General features: G+C 47.6%; 1 protein-coding gene across 1 annotated transcript; it reads right to left on the bottom strand.

The window, feature by feature from the left end:
- Positions 1-5773: 5773 nt before the first annotated feature.
- On the bottom strand, positions 5774-17516 carry LOC128850842 (E3 ubiquitin-protein ligase RBBP6-like). Its single transcript, XM_054055856.1, has 12 exons — positions 17351-17516; positions 14943-15042; positions 13174-13210; positions 12183-12227; positions 9873-9961; positions 9672-9756; positions 8721-8860; positions 7916-8063; positions 7694-7772; positions 7555-7612; positions 6469-6570; positions 5774-5905 (listed from the first exon to the last, which is right to left on the bottom strand). The coding sequence occupies exons 1-11, from the start codon at positions 17514-17516 to the stop codon at positions 6507-6509; spliced, it is 1011 nt and encodes a 336-aa protein (XP_053911831.1). The 3' UTR covers positions 5774-5905; positions 6469-6506.
- Positions 17517-22505: the final 4989 nt, after the last annotated feature.

Raw genomic sequence — 22505 nt, 5'->3', positions numbered from 1 at the left:
CACATTTAGATTTGGTTTGTGGTTTTTTTTTTATTAAATCTAAAGCTATTATTCTTTTAATCAGAATTTGTGATCAATAGCAGGTACTTCTGGCTAAAACCAGATGACCCTGTGAGCGTTGCACAATTCACCTCTAAAAAGAAATGTCTATTTAAAATAAACTACAGGCTTATTCAACTTAGGTTTCATGACTGCATTTGTTGCATTTCTGTCTCCTCAAGAAAGAAAAAACTCACTGAAATATATTAATATATCCATACTGTTTGTAATACTCAGGACAAAGAGAGAGCAGAAGGCCTGTATTTGAGTTATCAGTGCTGACAAAAAAGAATCTCTGTTGTGTTAAGCGTGCAAGAGATGGGGGGACAGCTTTTCTTCCCTGTCATCAAAACCCTAGTAATAACTTCCACCGCCCTTTTTGGAAAGCAGACGTGAAGAATCACAACCCATACAGACAACCCCCTCCGCTGCCTCAGTTTCCAGGTAAGTCCCAAAATGATGAGGTGACTCTCGCAGGTGGCTTTCTACATGAAGCCCATAGAGCTGAAGGTGGAATTGACCCTGCCTCAACTTCCCCGAATAGAGGAAAGCAAAAACCCTAGTTTGGGTTTCTGTAGAAGCTTCCTGCTTTAACTTGGATCTTTTTTCCACAAGTTTTCTCCCTAACGGATAACCAACATGGAAACATAATAGGCTGTGTCCTAAAACATCACATCTTCCATTGCAGCACAAAGCAAAGAATGAAGAGCACATTTGTTTTCAAGTTTTTGCTGTCCTCTTTTGTTCAAGAGGACAATCCTTGAACAGTTCTCTTCTACCCTATCTTATTAGATCTAAACTGACCGTGTAACGCCCTAAGATCACAACAGCCATCAGATCACTTCAGCTGCTCCAGTCAGCAACTGCTTCTGAGCAGCAGAGTTCATCACACAAGCTCTTCTAAAGGCAAGGGCTGAGATTTGCACCTCTCTGCTCTGGTACACAAACAATAAAAATGACAAGAGTGTCAGCTCCTGGCAGTTCAAGGATAACTTTCTGAACATCCTCACTTTTCATAATGACTAAAATCACATTTTTCTCCTCCTGTTCGATGAGAAGCATGAGTTTGATTTTTTTTCAGACATTTGTTTGACGCTCCATTCCAGACCACTAACTTACAACTTCCCGTCTCTCTTCAAAATTTCACATTATCAGTGTGAGAATATCTCTTCCATAATGTTATCCAAGAATAACAACAGCAGATTGGCATAGAAATCCACTGCAGAAATCTCACACCATTTCAAAGCAGTCAAGAGAAAACCTCCCCCTGGTATTCCCTCTGGGTAGTGAATGATGTGTATCTTGAGAGAAATAGTGTGGAATCGGTGCCAGAGATCAATCACTTCAAAGAAACACCGTCGTTTGGGACAGTGTCTTTTGCAGAGCAGAAAGCAACTCTGCTACAAAAACACTTTACGCACAATGTACATTCGTATGCATATGATTATGCAGAAGTTCATTTATAATATATCTCAGGAGATGCAGTCGCTTGCATGCAGTTATTTAACTAGTCTGGGGACCTGGCGAGAGAGAGTTGCTCTTGCTCTCCCCACATTTTATTATGGGAAGTTTATCATCAATGTTAAAGTTTAATTCCCCCAAAGTAGTGCATCAATGCATTCATAAACTTTAATACCCAGAGCTTTGTGCCCACCTTCATCATATATTGAACACAATTGTTAAACAGCAGTTCCATATTTTCCTGTGGTTCTTTTTCACAATAAAGAGATTTCAGAAATATTTCAAAAGCACAGTCATTTTGAAATTTTGCCGAGACATTCTGCCTAATTTTAAATGTCTGCCATGCCTCATGTCAAGTTCACACATAATCACTTGGTTTTATGTCCTTTCATTATTTAGAAGTCATCTATTGCTTTGTGTAATAAACTAAACGCTGGGAGTCATTTCCCATGAAAGATCAGTCCACTATTCCAAATACTGTAAATACTTGTAACAAGTCAATGCCTGTCCAGAGAGCCCTGTCCTTTTCTTACATACCAAAGTATTGGGAACAGGAACTAAGCCCTCGTATTAAGCAGTTAATTAACACAACAGCACATTCTAATAATTTTCCTTATATGTTCTTCACACTGAGAGGAGGTGACATCCAAGGATACAGATTACAGGCAGTCAACACACTAATGAAGGAAGAACAAGAAAAGAAAAGATAAAGCAGGAAATAAAGTCAATTTAGTTGTAATGAAAGAAAGCAAACAGCATTTTTTACATTCCAAATAACATCAAGTAATGCTGCAATTCCCAAACCCGTGTTTCCTGCACACAGTAACGTGCCCAAGGCACACTAGTAATTTTTGCAGGATGAAACAAAAAACTCCAAACAAGAATGCAGCATCTGTTTTAATGTTAAAATTAGCTAACAAATAAGTAATCTGAAGATGCTATACCTTAGACCATAGCTTACATTTTCAACAATTAATGAGTGATTTCTAGTTCATAGAATCATAGAATAGTTTAGATTGGAAAGGACCTTAAAGTCCATCCAGTTCCACTCCCCTGCCATGGGCACGGACACCTCCCACTGGATCAGGGGCTCAAAGCCCCATCCAACCTGGCCTTGAACACCTCCAGGGATGGGACAGCCACAACGTTCCTGGGCAACCTGGGCCAGGGCCTCCCCACTCTCATCATGAAGAAATTCCTCCTTATGTCCAGTCTAAATCTGCCCCTCTCCAGTTTATACCCACTGCCCCTCGTCCTATCAGTACAGGGGCAATGGGTATAAACTGGAGAGGGACATATGCTTTGAGTCTTATCAGCAGTTCCACTGTGACGTTCACCTCAGCATTGTCACAGCTGTATGGCAGCACGTGAAGCAGCATAAACTTAGAACTTATCTAGTGAATATCTTTGCTGAACTCCAGTGTTCTCAGATGAACCTTAATAGAAAGTTAGTGAAGGCAGGACATTACTGAAAAATCAATTTTCTTCACTTTTCCAACTCAAACACAACACCCAAACAAGTTAAGAGCCTTGAACCACTTGAACGGCTTCAGGAACTTGCTGGAAGCTTCAAAACTGCTTTGAAGTGCTTCAATAGTTTTAAAACTGAGCATGCCTAACTTGTAGAAAGAAATTACAGAATTTCCTCTCTATAGTACATTCCTTTTGCAGCTTTGAAATGTGCTAATTGTACAACAGAAGTGAACAGAATTGAGTGGAAGTCCCTTTCACATTCCCTTAAAAGCACGAGGAGGCAAAAAAAATCTTCTGTTGGGGATGCTATAGTATGAAATATTTATAGCTTCCTTTCTGGTCTATCTATTTCTCTTCCAAATCAACATTTCACCTGCACTCGGGGCTAATTCACTGAACGAAAGGGTTTCTCACCAGTGCTAAAACTCAGGACTGTTTCAGACAGAATCCAATTTTTACCTTTCCTTCTTCCAGCAGTCACCAAATTACTTTCAACAACTTATTAACAAACTAAGCCCCTTGCATGCCAGTAAGTAAAGGCATTATGAACATCCAAAAATAAGTCCATCAAATATTTTCCCTTCTTCTTAAAGAAGGAGATAGATTAGGCCAATAAGGAGGAAATGAGATCTCAGAAGATAATCCCCTATAGTACCAGAAAGAATCTGTTCTGGTGATCAGAACAGTGACTCTTGCCTACACAAAATACCATCAAATTAATTCCTACAGGATTAGGATTATGCCCAACATTTCTCCTTTGCGTAAGGGATACACTCAGAAGTTTTTGCACAACTGCTGGAAATTAAATGATCTCAGAGTTGATCCTGCAGTGCCTTTTCCCTATTTGCTGTGCAGAAAACATCCGTAAGGGTACCGACTGCCCTTAAGACAGCAAACTGTACTTCTAACAGCTTGCTACCCTTTAGACATCAAACCTTTAACCTAGAAGAGAAGCTTTCCTGAAATAAGCTTCTTACAGCGAGTCAGGGATTTCTTTTAGAAAAATGCAGTGATGTTTTATTAATAAGAGCTGAGATCTATAGGCTAAAAAAAATGCTGTAAATCTACCCAAAATTATTCGTGTTTTGACCCATTTGCACATTTTTTGCATATTTTAGGGCCAAGTATATTTATCTATTTAAGAGTCCCTTCATTAAAGTGTCACACGAACTATGGAAAAAGAGCTTTAGACTTAAACTAAAAAACACATAACAGGTGTGCCAAAGGCACAGGAGAAGGGTAAGAAATGCAATACTGAAAGCTACTTCAGACAAAGAAATATTTGCTTAGTGCCACAGTGAGAGGCAGAAACCAGAGGCGAGAGGACCTTTCAGTGGTGCCTTTTTCATAAACTGGAAGCTAACAAAGAGTTGTGGTGATATTGTGCCTGGCTATCAAACTGCACTCATCTTACCCAGCCCTGCAGGTGCTTGCTGCACATGGGGGTTACTTCATATAGGCAGGGTCTTCACAGCTGGGTGAGTCCCATCAGCAGCTGTGGACTGAAGCCGGCTGAGGGATGCCCATGATGTCAACACAATCATCAGTCCCACAACTCAGGGAGGCAAATAAATTCCCATCTAAATAAAGTGATGTTCACTCAAAGAGAAAGTAAATCGCAGAGCTTTTTTTATAAATCTCTTATTTTGTTAGATAATATTCTAACCATTTTTCTATTGGAACTAAACAGGTGCGATTCTTTCTTGGAATACCACTACCATGGGCCAACCATGGCATTTTAAATCACATCAATTCACTAGTTAAGGAATTAAATGCTTCTTTTGCAGCGATCTTTCATTGTGACACAGGCAATTATCTTCACGGATGGAAATCTATAGCTCCCAGAACTGCTGGACAATTAGTGAGAATTAATAAAAATCCACGCATGACTTAGTACTGCAGTCCGAGATCAAATGGTAAACTAACAGTCTCTGCCTCTTCTCAAAGAGTAAGACCTGCAAGCTCTGTTTAAAATAAGTCTGCCACTAAAATGGGGTTGGAGCACGTATTTCATCATCATAAATGGCTCCTATCACACTAGAAATCATTTCACCCAAATCCCTCTTAGTTAAATTTGTACACTTATTTCTTTGGGGCTGCAAGCAAATATTTCTGCCTGTGCACAGCACCTAGGTTTGCTCTCTGAACACTTTAAGACTTTGTCTTCAAATTCAGATCTCCCAAAGCATTCAAGCAGCTCCAGAATGACTAACTTCAGGTTTAATTTATGCTCCTGTATGGTATCTCTATTTACTTAAGTCAAACACTTAATTTAAACCTGCTCAGGTATGATGGGATCTGCCCACACTTCCAGTTCAAACAGTGAACAAGAGCAGAATTGTTTAAAATGGCAAAGTATCTTATTAAACCTACTGAAAGCTGATGATACTTAGGAGCTCCTAAGTGCATTCTGATCTTCTGAAAATGAGAATCATATATAGTTTGGGTTGGAAGGGACCATAAAGATCATCCACTTCCAACCCCCCTGCCATGGGCAGGGACACCTCCCACTGGATCAGGGGCTCCAAGCCCCATCCAACCTGGCCTGGAACACCTCCAGGGATGGGGCAGCCACACCTTCCCTGGGCAACCTGTTATAATGCCTCACCACTCTCATAGTGAAGAAATTCCTCCTTATGCCTCGTCTGAATCTGCCCCTCTCCAATTTATACCCATTATCCCCAGTCCTATCACTACAAGCCTTGGTGAAAAGTCTCCTCCCATCTTTCTTCCAGAATTGTACTATGACTTAACCACCTTACTTAACAATCGGGTTTCTTTCTCTTGTGTGTTGTTTGTTGTTTGAAATCAGGGCCTAATTAACAAAATATCTGAATAATAATACTTTTATTAAATGCAAACCAAAAGAAGTCTCCTGTATTACTGAGCTGAATCTCTGCAGCGAGATGAAGCGCTGGATGGGGACTTGGACCTTAAAAAAAAAACCACAAAAAAATAAAGTTAATTTCAAACAGTCCCTCTCCCCATTTTTTTTGCCTCCCAAGTTTCCTTTGGTTTTTATTCTCCATCAAAGCTTCTCTCAGCTACTGACGTAACGCTGCTGCCAACTGAAGAACTCAATAACGTTTCAGTTTCTGCTTACGAGACAGAGCAGCAGAGAACCACAGGAGATAAAGGAAATGAAGACACTTCCACGTGATTCCTCCAAAGTGCTTTGAGGTCATGGTTACAACCACAAGAGGGAGAGACGGCAAATGCAGTAACTGCCCCTATTCCGGTTCCAGCTCCTGGCAGTTGTTACAGAGAAGCTCCAGGAAAAAAGAGGCGCCTGCTCCTTAACAACGGCTGCCATGCTCGAACTCTCCATCAGCCGTCACCTCTGCCGTGTTTGAGCTGGCAACCTCCATAGGAAACGCCTGTCCCTGCTAATCCCTTGGATCATCCACTCCATCTCACGATCGAGAGGCAGAGTGAGGCGACTCCTGATTCTTCCAGAAACTCTGCCTCTCTTTTATGGACACAGAGAGTAGTTACCTGGAAACTGAACGCCTCTGCGCCTTTGGAATCTTTCATTATTCCATCGATTCCTCAGCAAACTCATTTGTAAATTGGTCAAGTTTGGACTTCTTCGTTTCCCTGTTAAAATAAGATGGACCTTTATTACAAAAACAAAACCAAGCAACAAAACCTGGCCAATAGGAGAATCTGTCTCCTGCCTGCAAATGCCAAAGGGGAAGATCCTGTTTAAGCAAAACCAGTTTAGAATTCCTATCAGGTTTAGGGAAAGGTTTAGGGTGACATTTACCCAGTTTCAGTTTGGCATTTTCACCCTCTGCAACAAAATAATTTTGAGAAAAAGACTGAGTCCTTTGTGGTTATGTCAGACGCACGTTACTGTAACTGCAGCCCGACCCGTTATCAGAATAGAATATGAAAAACAATGCCATTTCATCGAGGAAAATATTGTCTCCTCTTTACGTCTCCATTGTCCTCTCCCTGGATAAGGAAGGGCAACAGCATCCTGGTTTGCATCAGCTGCGGTGTGGGCAGCAGGACCAGGGACAGGATCCCCCCCTGTACTTAGCATAGGGGAGATCACACCTCAATAAACAGATAAACCAGACCCTCCGTCTCCAGCGGAGAGAAAGCAGCTTGGCCATTGGAAATGGCTGAATTTAAGAAATCCAAACTATTCCTAAAAGAACAGCGTTGACTTTTCCAACTATTTGCTCAATCAGTATCAACCAAGTTATTGATCGGGAGATTGATCTCATCAGCCCTACTGAGCCAATATTCAAAGGCGTGGCTTCCCATCTCATCCTTTAATTCTAGGCAGTTTTTGTAAGTAACGATAGTCTCCTCAAAAAGCCTTCATTGTTCAGAGTCCTTTTCTTGGTCCTGCACCGGAGGTTTACTTTGAATACTCTTACTGCAAGCACAGCTCCCCTTTGTAAAAGCCAATTCCAATCAAGCCATTTAAAAATTAATCACCGCTTGCGTTCTCCACAACCCTCTGTGCACAATTATACCCTTCTAACTCAGCTGCGGTGGAGGCTCTGTCTTACGGCCTCCTGTCACAGCTCACAAGCAGTAACAGAGTGAGGGGCTGGAGGTACTCACAGTTCCCAGTCTGCTCTTCCACCCGCTGAGGGCCTTTTCCCGCCTCGCTTGGGATGAGCTTTGGGGAGAGGAAAAAGATCGCATTCAGTTGAACTGAAGAGAATGTTTTTACAGCAATCCTGCAGTGATGGTTACTCACCAGCTGTGGGCATGGATTGTCCTTGGGGGCCCGGGAGAACTGGTGCCGCCGCGGCCGGTTGGCTTTGGACAGGACAGCCCTTGGGAATAAATGCAAAGAGTTGGAAAAGAAGCTCTGCTGAAATACAAGAATCACTGCATGTGTTGAAATAAAACTTCCACTGTCATCCAACGAATGTCTGACTGACCGAGAGGAAGGTGGAGAAAGTCCAGGGGCACTCACCGGAGCAGCAGGAGGGCTGACAGCCATGAAAGCAGCGGGAGGAGGTGTCAGTGGCAGCTGTTCCTCTGGAACAGGATCTGAGGAGCTGGACGATGGCTCCACCGCTAACAAGGGAGGCTTTTTCTTCTTCTCTCTGGCATAAACTTCCCTGGAGAGGGTCGGGGAGGAAAAGGAAAAAGGTTCAAGATACGTAAAGGAAAACTTCTTCAAGCTCTGGATTTACCAAAGGAAGAGAATAGATGGGATTCTTCTCTCTCTACATCAGCCTGTGAAAACACAGGCAGGCAGCTTCTCCTCCTTTTGTAGAGCCACAGCACTAGAAGAGGGAGCAGAAAACAATTTTCCCTCTGCAGAACTCTCCCACTCAGAGGATCAACGGAGAAATTAGCACAGAGTAGAAGCAACAGCAGTTCTGCCTGTTTCAGTGTGGGATTTGACAGAAGCCGGAGGGGGAGGAAATCTCAGTCCCGTAGCTGTTTGTTACGTTTTGCAAGACGCCTTTGAAACACAAACCAGAAGCAAAATGTGCTTTCCCAGAGAGCGACTCCACTGTGAGCATCACTGGCATGTTTTGCAGAAATAGTTCTCAGCACCCCACGAGTTTACCCAGCACCCAGGGCAGCCCCAGCAGCCCCCGCGCCTGTAAGATCAGAAGGTGTCCCGGGTTCCCAGGTTAAGATACAACGCCAATGCTTCCTCCCCTGCAGTTACAGACGCTGGCACAATCGGTTGCGCTGCCACTCCGACATCCGCACATGGTTTCTCTCCTTCCCTGTTTGCTCAGTCCAATCAAGTCCATACTTACGCATTAAGGATTGGGATGACGTATTTCCCAGTGTTTGCCAGCATAGCCCCCTTTGTGTTGGGATCCTCCACCTCCTTCAGGAAACTCTTCGGAATTCCTGTGCACTTTCTAATTCTGGGAACAGATCCAAAATGTCTGCCCTGTTCAGAACAGAAATGCAGACAGATCTCGTCTTAAGACTCACACTGCAAATGATATTTCAATCATATCTGCCAGCAGCAAAAGCCCTTAATCCTCTCCTTTTACCCAGCGCAAGGGGTTGCGCCACTGAAAGACCTATTTTCCTGAATGAATACAGACAGGATGTGCCCAAGCCCTGAGCAGTGTTTTGAACTCAATCGAGTTCCTTGGCTTAACGTCATGTTCTTAAGGGTGAAATATCCCTCAGCTCATCATCCCCTCAGAGCAGAGACACAAACCTGCGCCTCCTCCACTGCGCAGTTCAGAGCAAGAGCTGAAACCAAGGCTCTAACTCGGCCCCGGGAGGGACTGATATCCCCCGTCTCTGTACGAAGGTTGAGGTCGTACCTCGTGCATCTGCAGTCAGTGACTGATGTGCAATGGCACCGATACTCAACTGAGGACTTGGGTAATTAAAACATACAAATATTCAGTACACGGGGTCAACAGAAACATCTTGGCTTTACAAGAAATACTAATACCCTGAACTGTCATTAAAGAGTTAAAACCAGACCAATTCCCAGGAATACGGAAATAGATTAAGAACCCCATGAAAGCTCACAGGAAGACCTGTGGAATAAAGAAAAATTGACGCTTCCAGGTTCAAGGTTTCCCCTGAATTTTGAAGGGCTCTGCAGCATCGCTGTGTAACCTCCATCCTCAACCCCAGGAGACACAGTTCTTACCAGGACAGGCTGTGGATTTGTTACCTCCCTGCCCAGGTAAGAATATCCAAAGCTCGGTGACCCCATAAGTGCCCCACAGCCTTACCCCATTGTCTGGGCCGTTCCTTACGTAGTGGCCAGGTTTTCCATCACGTAACCAAGTATATGGCGACGGAGGTGTCTTCACGTAACTAAAAGGTTTGGGGAAAAAAAGAAAAGATGTCTATATGTCTGTCCTCTTCAAACAAACATCTCCACCATTTTCCCCTCATCTTCAAAGGACGGGTTGGATCTTATCAACACTTACTTGATGGGGTCATAGTCCTGGGAAGACTGGATCATCATCGCTTTTATTTTATCTGCTTCAGGCACATCGGCTCCGGCTAGATCGGCGATCTGTGTAACAGGGAATCATTGGACACGCACGTTAGACATACCCGGACAAAGACAGCACCATTCACCCCATCCTGTAAAGAGCAGCACAGCGTGGGCTGAAGTTGTGTGAAAACAGCTGCTGACATGAAAGAGAGATGTCCTGAAGAGGTTCTGGGAGCCCTCACACCATTTCATGATGGTTCTATTCCTGCTCACCTACGAGCAAAGAGCATCGTTGGGCACTCAGAACCTCAGGCCGGGTTTGCCCTTTCCATAAAGACTTGTGTGACCAACTCTGGCTTCTTCCAAGAGGACTGGAGCCACATGTGGAGAGCATGATACGATCCAGTACTTTCACACTGATCGTTCAGCTCCGGACTGTCTGAGGGAGCAGATACCCACTGCGCATTTAACCCAGAAAGACGTGTGCAACTGTCAGTGTTTACACTTTGCAGCATTCAAAGGATCCAACTGAGGAGTCGGGGGAGTTGTTTTCCTTGCTGGAATTCAGCTTCAGACACAGCAGCATTAAAAGGAATCACACTTTTTACAACCTCTCAGCAAGACAAAAGTTCCTCTCAGTAGCAATTTGCCCACCAGGTGCTGCAGGCGGCCCACAGGGCACGTTCTCCTCTACAAACTTCATCCTATTCAGCCATTTAACTACAGACCACAGAACCTGTGCTGTTTCCAGCTGACTGTGTCCTTTTGACACACAAAGTGGAACAGAAACCTTACGCAGATCTGGGTCTTCCAGTTGTTGAAGCCAGCTGGTTCTTTAAAGGCTTCTGTGTTCAACAGCTGCTTTTATTACACACCAGGCCAGGTACAAGCAGGGGCTGAGGGCACGACTGCGTATTAGTTGGACCTTCAAGCACCGCTCCTTCACACCCACCACTCTGGGTTTGGTTTCTGTCTGCCTTCACTCACAAAAGCAAGCAACGCCTTTCAACATTTTATACCTTGTGGTTTCAGAGACACCGTTTTTCCTCAGCAGTAACAGAACCCAGATCAACATCTAGGAAATCATTCCAATAACACTGACAGAAATCCTTACAGGTGCTTGACTGATCTGTTTGAACACAATCGCTTTGCAAAACACATCCAAACCCATAAAACATCACTGGGAATAGACCCAAATTGAAAGATGGCATTGAATACATAAGAATAAGAAACAGAAAACTTTTACAACCCATTGCCTTCTCGCTGAGCCAGCTCGTGCTTGAGAGGGCAAAGGCACTCACAGGTTTCAGCCGCTTTATCTTCTGCCCCTGTATTTGTCTGAAATACTTAATTTTGTTTGTCTCCCCAGAATGGACCCGATCTCATTTCTGCAGTGAGAGAGGGAAGAAGTTTCCACTGGGAAGAGATTTCTCAGTCTTGGAAAAGAACCTCAGCCTTTCTATTCAGCAGGAGGAACGCTCCTCTGCATTGAGCTCTGCCCTCTCTCATCTCTGCAACCGGACGGAGTCGTCATTTAACGCGCCAGCCCTGTGCCTGCTCTCGCCGAGTGATCACTGGGGCTGCCCCAGACAAAGTTACACATTGCAGAGCAAAAACCACAATCGGTGGCACAGCAAAACACGGCGCCACAGCAGTTTCAGCAGTCACATCTGCTCACGCGCCACACACACACACACACACACACAGGCACATTCCTGAGAACCATGAGGGACAGGGACACAATTCAAAGAGTGCGTGGCCAAACAAATCCTATTGCCTTGTCCGCAGTTTGTGTCCTACAGCTGACGAAACCGTGCAGCATTCCAAGAAGGGATCTAGAACTGTCATGACTAGAAGTTCAGAAATAGCCATGCCATTGTCCAAGCTCCAGCAACGCTTCTTTTCGGGCTGGGCAGTGTCCCCGCCCCGGAAATGTCCATCACTCACAGCCAATTCAATTCTGCTGTAAAAATTGGGTTCTTCTGCAATGCAAAATTAATGAAACTAATGAAGAGCTTCTGCAGTGCTGCTGCTTTGTGTCCTGGAGATAAGGAATGCTGCAACAGACACTGAGGCTGAGAAGGTGCTCCCCTTCTCTCTTCCCAGCCTTGGAACTGCTCCTTACAGGGCCGGCTCAGAACAGACACTCGTTGTAAAGTTAAAACACATAACTTAAATCATAAAAAATATAAAGTTTTGTGCACATTGCAGCAGTTCTCAGTGACAGAGCACACTATAAGATCTAAAAATATTAAGCAAACACTGGTTTGAGTTGTTAATGAGAATATTCTCTATTTACCTTAATAAGTTGGGCCAGAGTCATCGGTGCAGAGGAGTCATCAACCTGTGCCGAGAAAATCAAACACAGAGTCAAGTTCTACAACCCAAACGCAGCCACAGTGAACCTCTGCTGTACTCTGAAAGTCTGCACCGTGTCCTCCGTGTGGGACTGAAAGAGGCATTTCCAGCCTGGTGTGATTTCTATTTGCTCACAACAAAGCCCAAACCTACGGCAGCGTAAGAGTGCCGTGAGGTTAATGAGAAGAGGTGGAAACAACCACACCGGATTGAGATCAGCTCATTGCTCCAGAACAGCTCAAAGAAGGAACCCAGTCAAACACTCACAACAGCTTTGGAGTCGAAGGGGAGAGGCAGCTGCCAATTCTCAGCTAAAAAGTATTTTTAAAAATATTTCAGTTTATTTGTTTACGAACATGGCATCGGTGTTCCAACACACGCTGAGGAACTAAGAGGAAACGGCACCGACTTCAACAAGAACTGCTCCTCTGTGGGGTCTGTTATCCTTTTCAAAAAGCATCCTGCAAAAGTAGTCTTGAAAACCAAGAGCGGAGTGATACAGTGTGCAAAGGGCAAAAGTCCACTCCAAACCATTTGAATGGCCAGAAACAAAAAGCACAGCAGAAGCTGTACAGACAGATGCAGACAGACAGATGCAGAGCACGGCACTGTTCAGCTGTGCAAACCTTGAACCCGCAGGAGCTAAACACAATCGCACATTGCCTGTGCGACACAGAGCCATGCAGGGAATGTTCCAGCATATTCTGGGTGAAATACAATGCACTGCCAGGCACAAACACCACTGTTCCCATGAGAACGGTGCAAATGATGCCATTTCTCCGTGTCTATGGTGCTGAATCAAATCTATTCTATTTACAACATATTCTGTGTTTTACTGGAAAACAGATTAAGTTCACGCTTGGAGAATGCCTTCATTATTTAGAAATAAGTGCCGAGTGCAGAGAGAAGTGTGAGGCTGTGTTTTTACATACCGCTTTTGGTGTTCCACGTACTGCCTCCGTTCCACGTCTAAAAAGAAGAAAGAAAGGCAATCAGATCTGAAAATACAGTCCCCACTCGTACCCAACGTAAAGCAGAGAAAACCGATTACAAAGCCTAAGCATCAAACATGGTGTTCTGATAGGGCAGTGAATGTGGAAATTCATTCGCATACAGAAACTGTTCTCTCTTGGTGCATTCAGTGCAACTGAAAAACAAAACAAACCCAAATGCCATTACTGGTTTTTCACCAATGACTCTGAGACTGACAGACTCGGAAGACGACAGTGCAAGAGGAAGCCCTCCGATATTTTGTCTCTGCCACGTTAGTATCAAACCCACAAAGTCTGTACGACAGTTTGTGTTCTCAAATCATCAACCATTACAAAGAGGTACCAGGCAGGGCCCTTCAGTTCCCAAGAAAGAGCAGTGGTGGTCTGGACATTTCCAAACGCAGGTTTGCCTAAGGGAACAAAGGCACCTTTGACGGCAGCAGCGCCTCTCCTCGCATTTCAGGGCAGCGCTGCAGTGCCTGGAGAGGGGCCATCCAACAGCCCCAGAGGATGCACTGACAGGACAGCGCTGAGCACGCCGATTGAAATTAACCCCCAGAGCCACGCTCTCTTTATAAGCACAACGCGGTGGTGTCGAGACTTCCTAGGGAGTGCCTGAAAGCACTGCAACAACCACTGCAGTGACAGGCCCTCAGTTTACATTCAGAGACCCACATCTCGAGGCTTCATTGACTGAGAACCCACCTCACTAAGACCTGGCAAAACCGCACGCCAAAAATATCTCCTGGCTGTGTTGGAAAGGGGAGATCTGTCAGAAGTCTGGAAAACAGCACCGTACAAACCCTGCTGGTGTTGCTGATGTAGAACCAGGCTGCGTGAAAGTATCACTGACAGCAGCAATCTGGTACTCAGCACTGAATATATGTAATTCCAGTCAAGAACACGATCCTCTGTCCTCTATAAATCTCAGGAATACAGAGCTAAAACCTGGAGCACAGCTATCAGCTCAGGGTACAAACAGCTGAGGAAGATAACCAGGAGCACTTGGCAAGGTGCTAAACTGCTCAGTGAGTTCCAAGTTCAGACAGGATGCCCTATTCCTCCATCGTACGGGCACAAAAGGCAGAACGCTTCGGGCTGCTGTTTCTCTTGTCTGAATCACATTGTCTTTAGGGAACTCACAGGAATGCCTCACAAATGAAAGTTCCTGTTTGCGTGGTTCGCCAGCTGGCAGCCCTTGGTCTTTCCTCTACAGTCACTATGCAACCCCCCTGCTTTGGGGTGTAGGGATACCTGCCAAACCCTGCCCCCTCCCCCACGAGCAGAAACAGCCAAACACGAGAATGAGACTCTTCCGAGATGGGAACGAATGGCAGGGTGACTCTCCAATGCCCACCTGTCTGTACTATAAAAGCAAGAAAGCCAAGACACATAATAAGGAATCTCTCCACGCAGAGGAAACGGGATCTACCAATTGGGTCTCAGAACAACCAATCCCAAGAACAAACCCAACACAACCATCTTAAAAGTTACCACTGTTGGAGTTTGCACCCCATGCCCCAGCAGGACTGAAAATGTAAGTCTGCTTTGGGAGAGATCCATTACAATCTTCTCCACGACAGCAACGATTAACAGCAGCTTTAGCAAGAAAGACACAGTGGGAGCACCTCTGGAAACTCATCTCCATACAGAAAGGTAACACAGAAACCCCTCACAAAGAACCCAAGGGAATCCTGTCCGAAACTCACGGAACACAGCGTTTCCTGGCAACTTTAACTCCTGCAGCAGGGATTCTTCTAACGATGACCGATGAGTTCCTGGGAACCAGGGTGTTCTCATCTGTGTATTCTGAAAACAACATAAATACAGAGAAAAAAATCAGTCAGGTTGTAAGAATGTCTATTACTGTGTAATTCCAGAGCACAGCAAAGAACCTCTTTTCAGGCAGAGAAGCACAATCTGATGTCACGTCACGCTCTCATCATCTCAGCACACGGACAGAGACTCTCAAGAGATCTTCACGTTGAATGAACACCAGCAGCAAAAGCTTTGTAATGTGTGAAAGAGTTGAACGCCAGCAGCAGGACAGACTCAGAGGCCACGAAGGAGTCTGTGAGCACAGGAGGTTCTCTCCTGATCCGCCTGAAGGTGCTTTCGCTTTGGTTCGTCTATACACCCAACAGATCTTTGGAGAAAAAGAAACCCCTCAAAGTCTCACCTGCACAAAGCAGACTCTAAAGCCCGGCCAGCTTGCCCTGCAGCAGAACCAGCCCTGGGCCAAAGCCTGAAAACTCTGTGCCCTGGCTTCCCCAGCTGACAACTAAACCCGATTCAGCCGTGCTGCAAGCACCCGAGGCTGGCAGAACACAGCAGAAAGCCTGCCGCCTCGGGCGACTCCTTGGAGCTTCATCCATCAACAGCCGCACTGCTCCGCTGCTCAGGGCTTTGCATTTCTGTGGAAACGGAACTGGCAGAGCTGCACTTTGGATCTCAGCAACTCTGCAGGTTTCTGAGCCTGCTTCGACAAGGTGGGCAACACTTGCTCAGACTGAAGTGGCATTTCCCCTCTTCAGCCAATCATCTGTCCCAGTTAAACACCGTGAGTTCTTCCCATTCACAGTTTGCAGAGCAGAGAGACTCAAACGCAATCACTGATGATGAGTCTGTAAAAGCCTTTAGGGAACAGTGTGGGCCTGAAGCTCTGCAGGCTTTGCCTTGGCTTACACCATCTTCATCTCAGCAGGCGGAAAGCCTTCTGACCTTATTTACACACAGCCCAAACAAAGAAAACAACAGCCTGAGAGCCTTGGGCTTGAAATTGCATTTGCTTCAAATGCCGAGCTCTCTCCAGAAGAACGCCTTTTATGCTGCGATCCCACAGGCTGGATACGATGGAATATTTGAAAGCACCGTCAGCAGTCATTTCCTGGGATCGGCTCACAGTCAGAAATATTGCAAGCCCTGACCTTCACAAACTGAATCAGAACGAGGGGCTGAAAACCAAAGGCACTGTCTCTCAAGCCGAGCTGTCGGGGTGGCTTTGCTCAGAGATTACACACAAAACAGGAACATTTCACAATTTGTACCCCATTTTTCAGTACATTGTTCTTACAAGCAGGAACCCCTCTTAGACCAAAACACCCCCCCCAGAAGACACCGTCTCAACACTGAAATGCACATTTCACTGTCATTTCCATATGACAGAGTGCTTCTTCACAGAACAGAGAAATCATTGAGCTGAAACCAATTCCTGCTCTTCCCCCTCGGGAACCGCCCGCCAGCTCCCTCTGGACTACAGAGCAGTCACAAACTCTAGGAGAAAGGACGGCAACTGATGGGAACAGGAGCAGGTTAAAGGACTCCCAACAATCAGAACAAATTGGCCTCCGCTGCCCAAGATCCACTGGGTTTCCAAAATCATCGCAACATTCCATGAGGTCTGCTGCAGAGTCAAAGTTCTATAGAACCAACACTTTATGTCCACATGTAAGAATTCCAAACATCCCATTGAGGTAAAATTCCTGGTCTAGTTTTTTCCCTTTATCTTCTGAAGGGGCCGGGGAGCAGTGTCTGCAACAGCTACACAGCCAGGTTCCCATGCAGAGGAGTAGAACAAGTGGAAAACAAAATTAAGTCACCAAAACCACTTTTGTTTTGCCTCCAAGCAGCCATCTCTTCTATTTCCATCGCTTCCTGCCTTCTGCACAAGATTTCAAAGAAACCTGGCAAGTTTGCTGTTATATTGTCCAACTTTTCCTTATCATTTCACCTAAAAAATGCCAGGAGATAAAAACTTTTGTGAGCAATCCCTGTCGCACAGCATCCCTGTGTTCTTCTATGCCCGGTCCTGTGTGTAACGGAAAGATCTGGAGATCAGAAGAGCAGCCAGGAAAGAACAGCTCTGCGAGGCCCCAGCACGAGTCACAGCTCCTGGTCGTGGCCCAATCCCATCATCGCTTCCCACCGCACTTAATCCCCAGCACCACTTGCCCTCCCGTCCCTCTGCCCGCCGGTGGGATGGGCCCCAGGCTGACTCACGCTGTCTGGGGACGACAGCAAAGAGCAGAGTGTGGCTCCCAGAGCCGTGGCTGCTGCGCGGCATCTGCAATGCTGCCAGCCGGGGGTCCCTGAGCCCCGCACCCACCGCCCAACGCACCTTCTCCAGTCTGGGCGTTGGAGATCTGCAGCTCACACCTGGACGCCTTCAGCTTCTCCCGAGACATGATCTGGTGCTTGAGGTCTCCCAGGGAGATGTCAAGGCCGCTGAAGCTGACGGTATCATAGTTCAGCCTGGAGAAGAACTTGTAATGGATGCACGGCATGGTCAGGGCCACGCGGTGCCTGTTCTGTGCCTCTACGCCCGCAGACTCGGAGCTGTGGGGCTCTGGTCCCCTCTGCAGCAACTCCTGATCCGGAGTGTGGGATGCACGGGCTTGTGGGCCAGTGACACGCTGGCCACTGGCCGTGGCCTCCTTTGTGATGCTGACCTGTTGCCTCGGAGACGTCTCTGGTGTCCAGGGCAAAGCACACTCTGGATTCACTCTCCAGGACTATCTGGAGGAAGGCAGGTGGGCTCTCCACTGGGAGCTGCCTGCGGTTTTCTCAGGGTGTGAAAACCAAAGCGTTTTGGCTGTGATTTGGATGTTGCAGTACCCGGTGCCAGATCCGCCGGAGCAGAGAATTTGTCTGCGTGAAGGGTAGGTAAAGTCTGCCTGTCTCTGCTTCTGTGCAGTCATTACTCGGATTTTAATCTCCATGGTAGGGCCTCCCGTTCTTCACAATATTGTCAGCTCCTCTTCTCATGCCTTCTGGATAAATTCTGCTGGGAAATGTCCAGAGCCCAGAGGTTTCCCCTTTTGGTTTAACTCTGCCAGCCTTGCCCAGTGCTCTGTCTCCCCGATCACATTTATTGCCCGAGCCCTGTATCGCTGACTCCAGGGTTTGTAGGGAGGCATCCTGGCCTGGCAGCTGAAGCTCCATTCCAATTTAGCTGCCTGCTCGTTTGCTCTGTGATCCTTCGGGATGGTCTTCAACTCCAGCCTCGACTGCCACTGCTTCTGAGATTTGGCAGCGTAAGCTTTGCCGTGGGGAGGTGGAGAGGGCAGGGAGCAGCAGTGCGGTCGGGTCTGGCCCTGCAGAGCACGGGGGCTCAGTCACTTGGGAGTTGTCCTCCTCTCTCTTCTTGGGGAGACATGAAGCAGCCCGTGCCCAGAAGAGACCTTCCTGAGTGTAGGAATGCCTGAACATCCAGAGCACTCACAGAAAGAAGGGGAAATTGGTTCAGGCATCAGGGTGAGGTGAAAGTGATGAGTACCCTGGTGACCAGTGTCTGGGGATCCCTGGGGCTCTTGTTGTGTGCTCTGCTGCCAGAGCAGATGGGAATTTCCAGAGCGGCTGGAAAACCAGCCTGTTCATGCAAACAGAAATACCTGACGGCATTTCTCAACTTTAACCTTCCCTGGGACCGTTTACCATGGTTTCTGTTTCTCTTTCTAGGGATTGGCTGAGGGTCTGTAAAATGCATTTCTGTTTCCACGATATTATGCTCGATGCCATACCTGCAGCAGTGGGACTTCTTGGCTGCTGCTGGATCTATTCCCATAGAAAGAAGCAGGCAAATGGCCACAAAAAAAGAGCAACCGGCCCTAAAGAAGAGAACCAGGACAAAGTGAATAAGAAGGATTCATCACCTGAATCAGCATCAGGCGTTCCTCAGAGCCTGCCGCTCTCCTTGGAAGAGAAATGCCCAGATAATGAAACCTCGACCTCCCTGCTGTCGGCAGAATCGATGATGCCCAGTACCCTCAGAGAGAGGAGAGAGAAACTTTACAGCCAGGTAAATACCGCTCAGGGCTGGGCTGCTGGGGATGCCGTGCCCTGCAGGGAACTCCTGGGCACTCCTGGGCAGCTGCAGGCCAGCAGCGACCGACTGACGCCAGCCCGGCCCCAGACAGTTGGGGGTTGCTGTTCCTGGCTCTTCCCTTGCACGGGATGTGCCGGGCTGTGTTTGTCGCTCCTCCAGAGCTGCCGAAGCATTGCCAGTGCTCAGCTCTGGCAGCAAAGGGTTCCAACAGCCTGAGCTCTGCCCGCTTCTCTGCACTGTGTGCTAACAGACAGCAGAGCGGAGGGGACTGGCTCCCAGAGAAGATGCCCAAGGCCACCAAGGAGGTTGATGTAGCCTTTGATGTTGGCCTTCAGCCCACGGGCGCTGAGCTCTGGGGAGCGCTCAGGCAGATGAGGCATCGTTCTCAGAAACAGCCTGAGCCTTGTGAGTTACTGGCACCCTCCGGCTGCCACAGAAGACACTTGCGAGGCTGATAATGGCAGGGAAAGGCAGTTTGTACACTGCCATCCAATCTCCAAAAGCATCCTCGAGATCTACTAAAAAGAAGGCTGTTGTCCACAGCCAGAAGAAACAGCCCCACACAGACCGTGCTCAGTGCAATTTTCAGCAAGGTGGTTTTGGTTTTAGGCCTGTGCGCTCTCTGGCTGAGGAGAGCAAGTGTTCCCTGGCAAAATGTGGGCTGAAGGGCATCCTCAGGCCTGTTGCTGATTTGTTGGTTGGTTCAGAGGAGATCTTGTAGTGACCTTCCAGTACCTGAAGGGGCTACAAGAAAGCTGGGGAGGGACTCTTTACAAAGGCTTGGAGTGATAGGGGAAGTGGGTATAAGCTGGAGAGGGGCAGATTTAGATTAGACACAAGGAGGAATTTCTTCACTATGAGAGTGGTGAGGCACTGGCACAGGTTGCCCAGGGAAGTTGTGGATGCCCCATCTCTGGAGGTGTCCAAGGCCAGGCTGGATGGGGCTTGGGCAGCCTGATCCAGTTTCCCTGCCCACCGCACGGGGGTTGCAACTAGATGATATTTAAGGTCCCTTCCAACCCAAACTATTCTATTATTCTGTGATTCTATGAGTCTGTGATTCTATGAGTCTGTGATTCTTTGAACCCTTGGCCTCCTGCCACTGCCCCTGTGCACAAACGATGCAGGCTGAGCCTTGGCCTTGAGATCTAAGAGAATATTTGCCCTTAGCTTGCAGGAGCAGAAGCGACTGGAGCATCACAGGACGAGCAGGGCGATTTCACACAGGAGGTTGCTGAGGAGCTTTGGGCCCAAGTGGCTGCAGATGAAGAGGACTCCTGTGGCAGCCCCCACTGCCAAATGTGTGTGGTGTTGAAGATGCAGCTCATGGAGATGAAAACTGCAAACATCCACCTGGCTGAAAAAAATGCTCTCCTCTGTAGGCTGATGGATTTGACAGAAAAGGTTCAAGCCGAAAATGCTGACCTGAAAAGGCAACTCGCGTGTGTGGCAGAGGTGCTGGAAGAGGCAGAGCAGGATTTTAAAGCCATGAGAGAAAGGGCAGAAAGGAACCGACAACTGGAGAAGGAGCATTAGGAGGCAAAGTTAGTGCTCCAGGGGAAATCAGAAGGCGACTGTTTGCAGAGGGCTCAGACAGAAGAACACACGGAACAGCACGGAGCCCTGCAAGTGACTGAAGCCCAGCCGAGTGAACGGAATGATTGCTTTCTGGAGCATAATGAACAATGCCCGCAGCTCTTTCAGGAACTGGAACAGCTGGAAAGATCCAACCGTATCGCTTCCAGGCTGCCCGATGCTACCCTGGCAGCAGACAAAGAGTCCATCCTCCTGGAGGCTATGAGAAAACAGCCAGCAAAGCTTCGAGCATTCATAGCTCGATACAGCTACGATCCTTTCTATGGTCCCAATGAGCGGCCTGAATTGGAGCTGCCTCTTGTTGCTGGACAATGTGTTTACGTCTTTGGAGATGTGGATGAAGACGGTTGGTATGTGGGAGAGTTGTCTGACGGCACCAGAGGATTCGTCCCCTCGAATTTTGTTGAAGAGGTGTCCAATGATGAACCACCTGATGACACAGGAGTCTTTCCAGGGACAAGTGACTGGGAGTAGGACACGGCAAAAGGGGCTTTGAGCAAAAATCATCATAAAAGCCCAAACTCTGTGAAATAAAGGAGGTTTTAGACAAAATCATCATAAAAGCCCAGATCCTCGAATACTCTGTAAAATCAAGTATTAGTCATATTATCACAGCAAGAAAGAAAACAAGTGAGGAGTAGTGATCAACAACAAGTTAACAGCAACAGCCTGTAAAGGCAAGGTGTCTGATCAGTACCGTAAGAGAATAAGTATGGCGATTAAGAAAGGTACATCACCAACTGCTTTTATTATCATCATCCAGATCTGCAGTTGCTGAGGGGGAGCGTTTTCTTTATCACAGCAAGGATTTGGAGAGGCAATTGGGAAGCCCACGCAGTGTGTCAACTCGTGGATGAGGTCTCCCAGCCACTGCTGTGAGGGACTTAGCTTTTATATCATTGAACTAACAAATTACATCACTTCAAAATGCCGAGCCTATCCCCAGCTGCTCACTGCCCCTCCTCCCCCTAGAATATGGCCAGGGTCCCAGGAGAGGGAGAGGGAGGGGAGGAAGCAGCTGGATACCTGTTATCTTTAAGCTAAGAGGCTGTAGAGATGCAACATTCCTGCCCAGCTCCTCTTTTTCAGGGAGCACAGTTCTACTGATAATGAAACAGTTTTTCACACTCTTCTCTATTAGGAAGAGCCCAGCACAATCCTACTGATAACAGCAATGCATCCAGCACACACCCCCCCTTCCACACCAGCATTCACTCACCGCTTCTGCGGGATCTAAGGGATCCCCTTTGCAATCAACAAAAACGGGCAGCAGCTCCCGGGAAGCGCCCGTCGGGACTCACCAGGCCCATCTCTGGCTGCCCGGGCGGGAGGGACACAGCCTGGGCAATGGGGCCCTCAAAGCTCTCGCCTCAGCAGTGCCTTCCTGCCCAGTCCTGCTCCTCAGCAACGGGAGGGAATGCTCTGCAGGCACAGAGGAGGCAGGAAAGCGGGAAAGCAAAGTGCACCTGCGTGAGAGAGGGCACCTGCAGCCCCTGAGCCGCCCGGCCCTGCTCAGCGCCCCCGGGAGCAGCCCCTGGGCACAGCCCGGGTGCTCCTGCACCAGGCAGACACGCTGACAGCCAGAAAGGGCCCCGGGCAGGCGGCAGATCCCGGGCAGGCGGCAGATCCCCGGGCAGGCGGCAGATCCCCGGGCAGGGAGCAGATCCCCGGGCAGGCGGCAGATCCCAGGCAGGCGGCAGATCCCCGGGCAGGCGGCAGATCCCGGGCAGGGGGCAGATCCCTGGGCAGGCGGCAGATCCCCGGGCAGGCGGCAGATCCCGGGCAGGCGGCAGATCCCGGGTAGGCGGCAGATCCCGGGCAGGCGGCAGATCCCGGGCAGGCGGCAGATCCC

Source organism: Cuculus canorus, unplaced genomic scaffold, assembly GCF_017976375.1.
Source record: "Cuculus canorus isolate bCucCan1 unplaced genomic scaffold, bCucCan1.pri scaffold_97_arrow_ctg1, whole genome shotgun sequence".
Classification (NCBI taxonomy): Eukaryota; Metazoa; Chordata; class Aves; order Cuculiformes; family Cuculidae; genus Cuculus; species Cuculus canorus.
The sequence above is the reverse complement of the archived record's forward strand: the minus strand, read 5'-3'. Positions and strand labels throughout refer to the sequence as shown.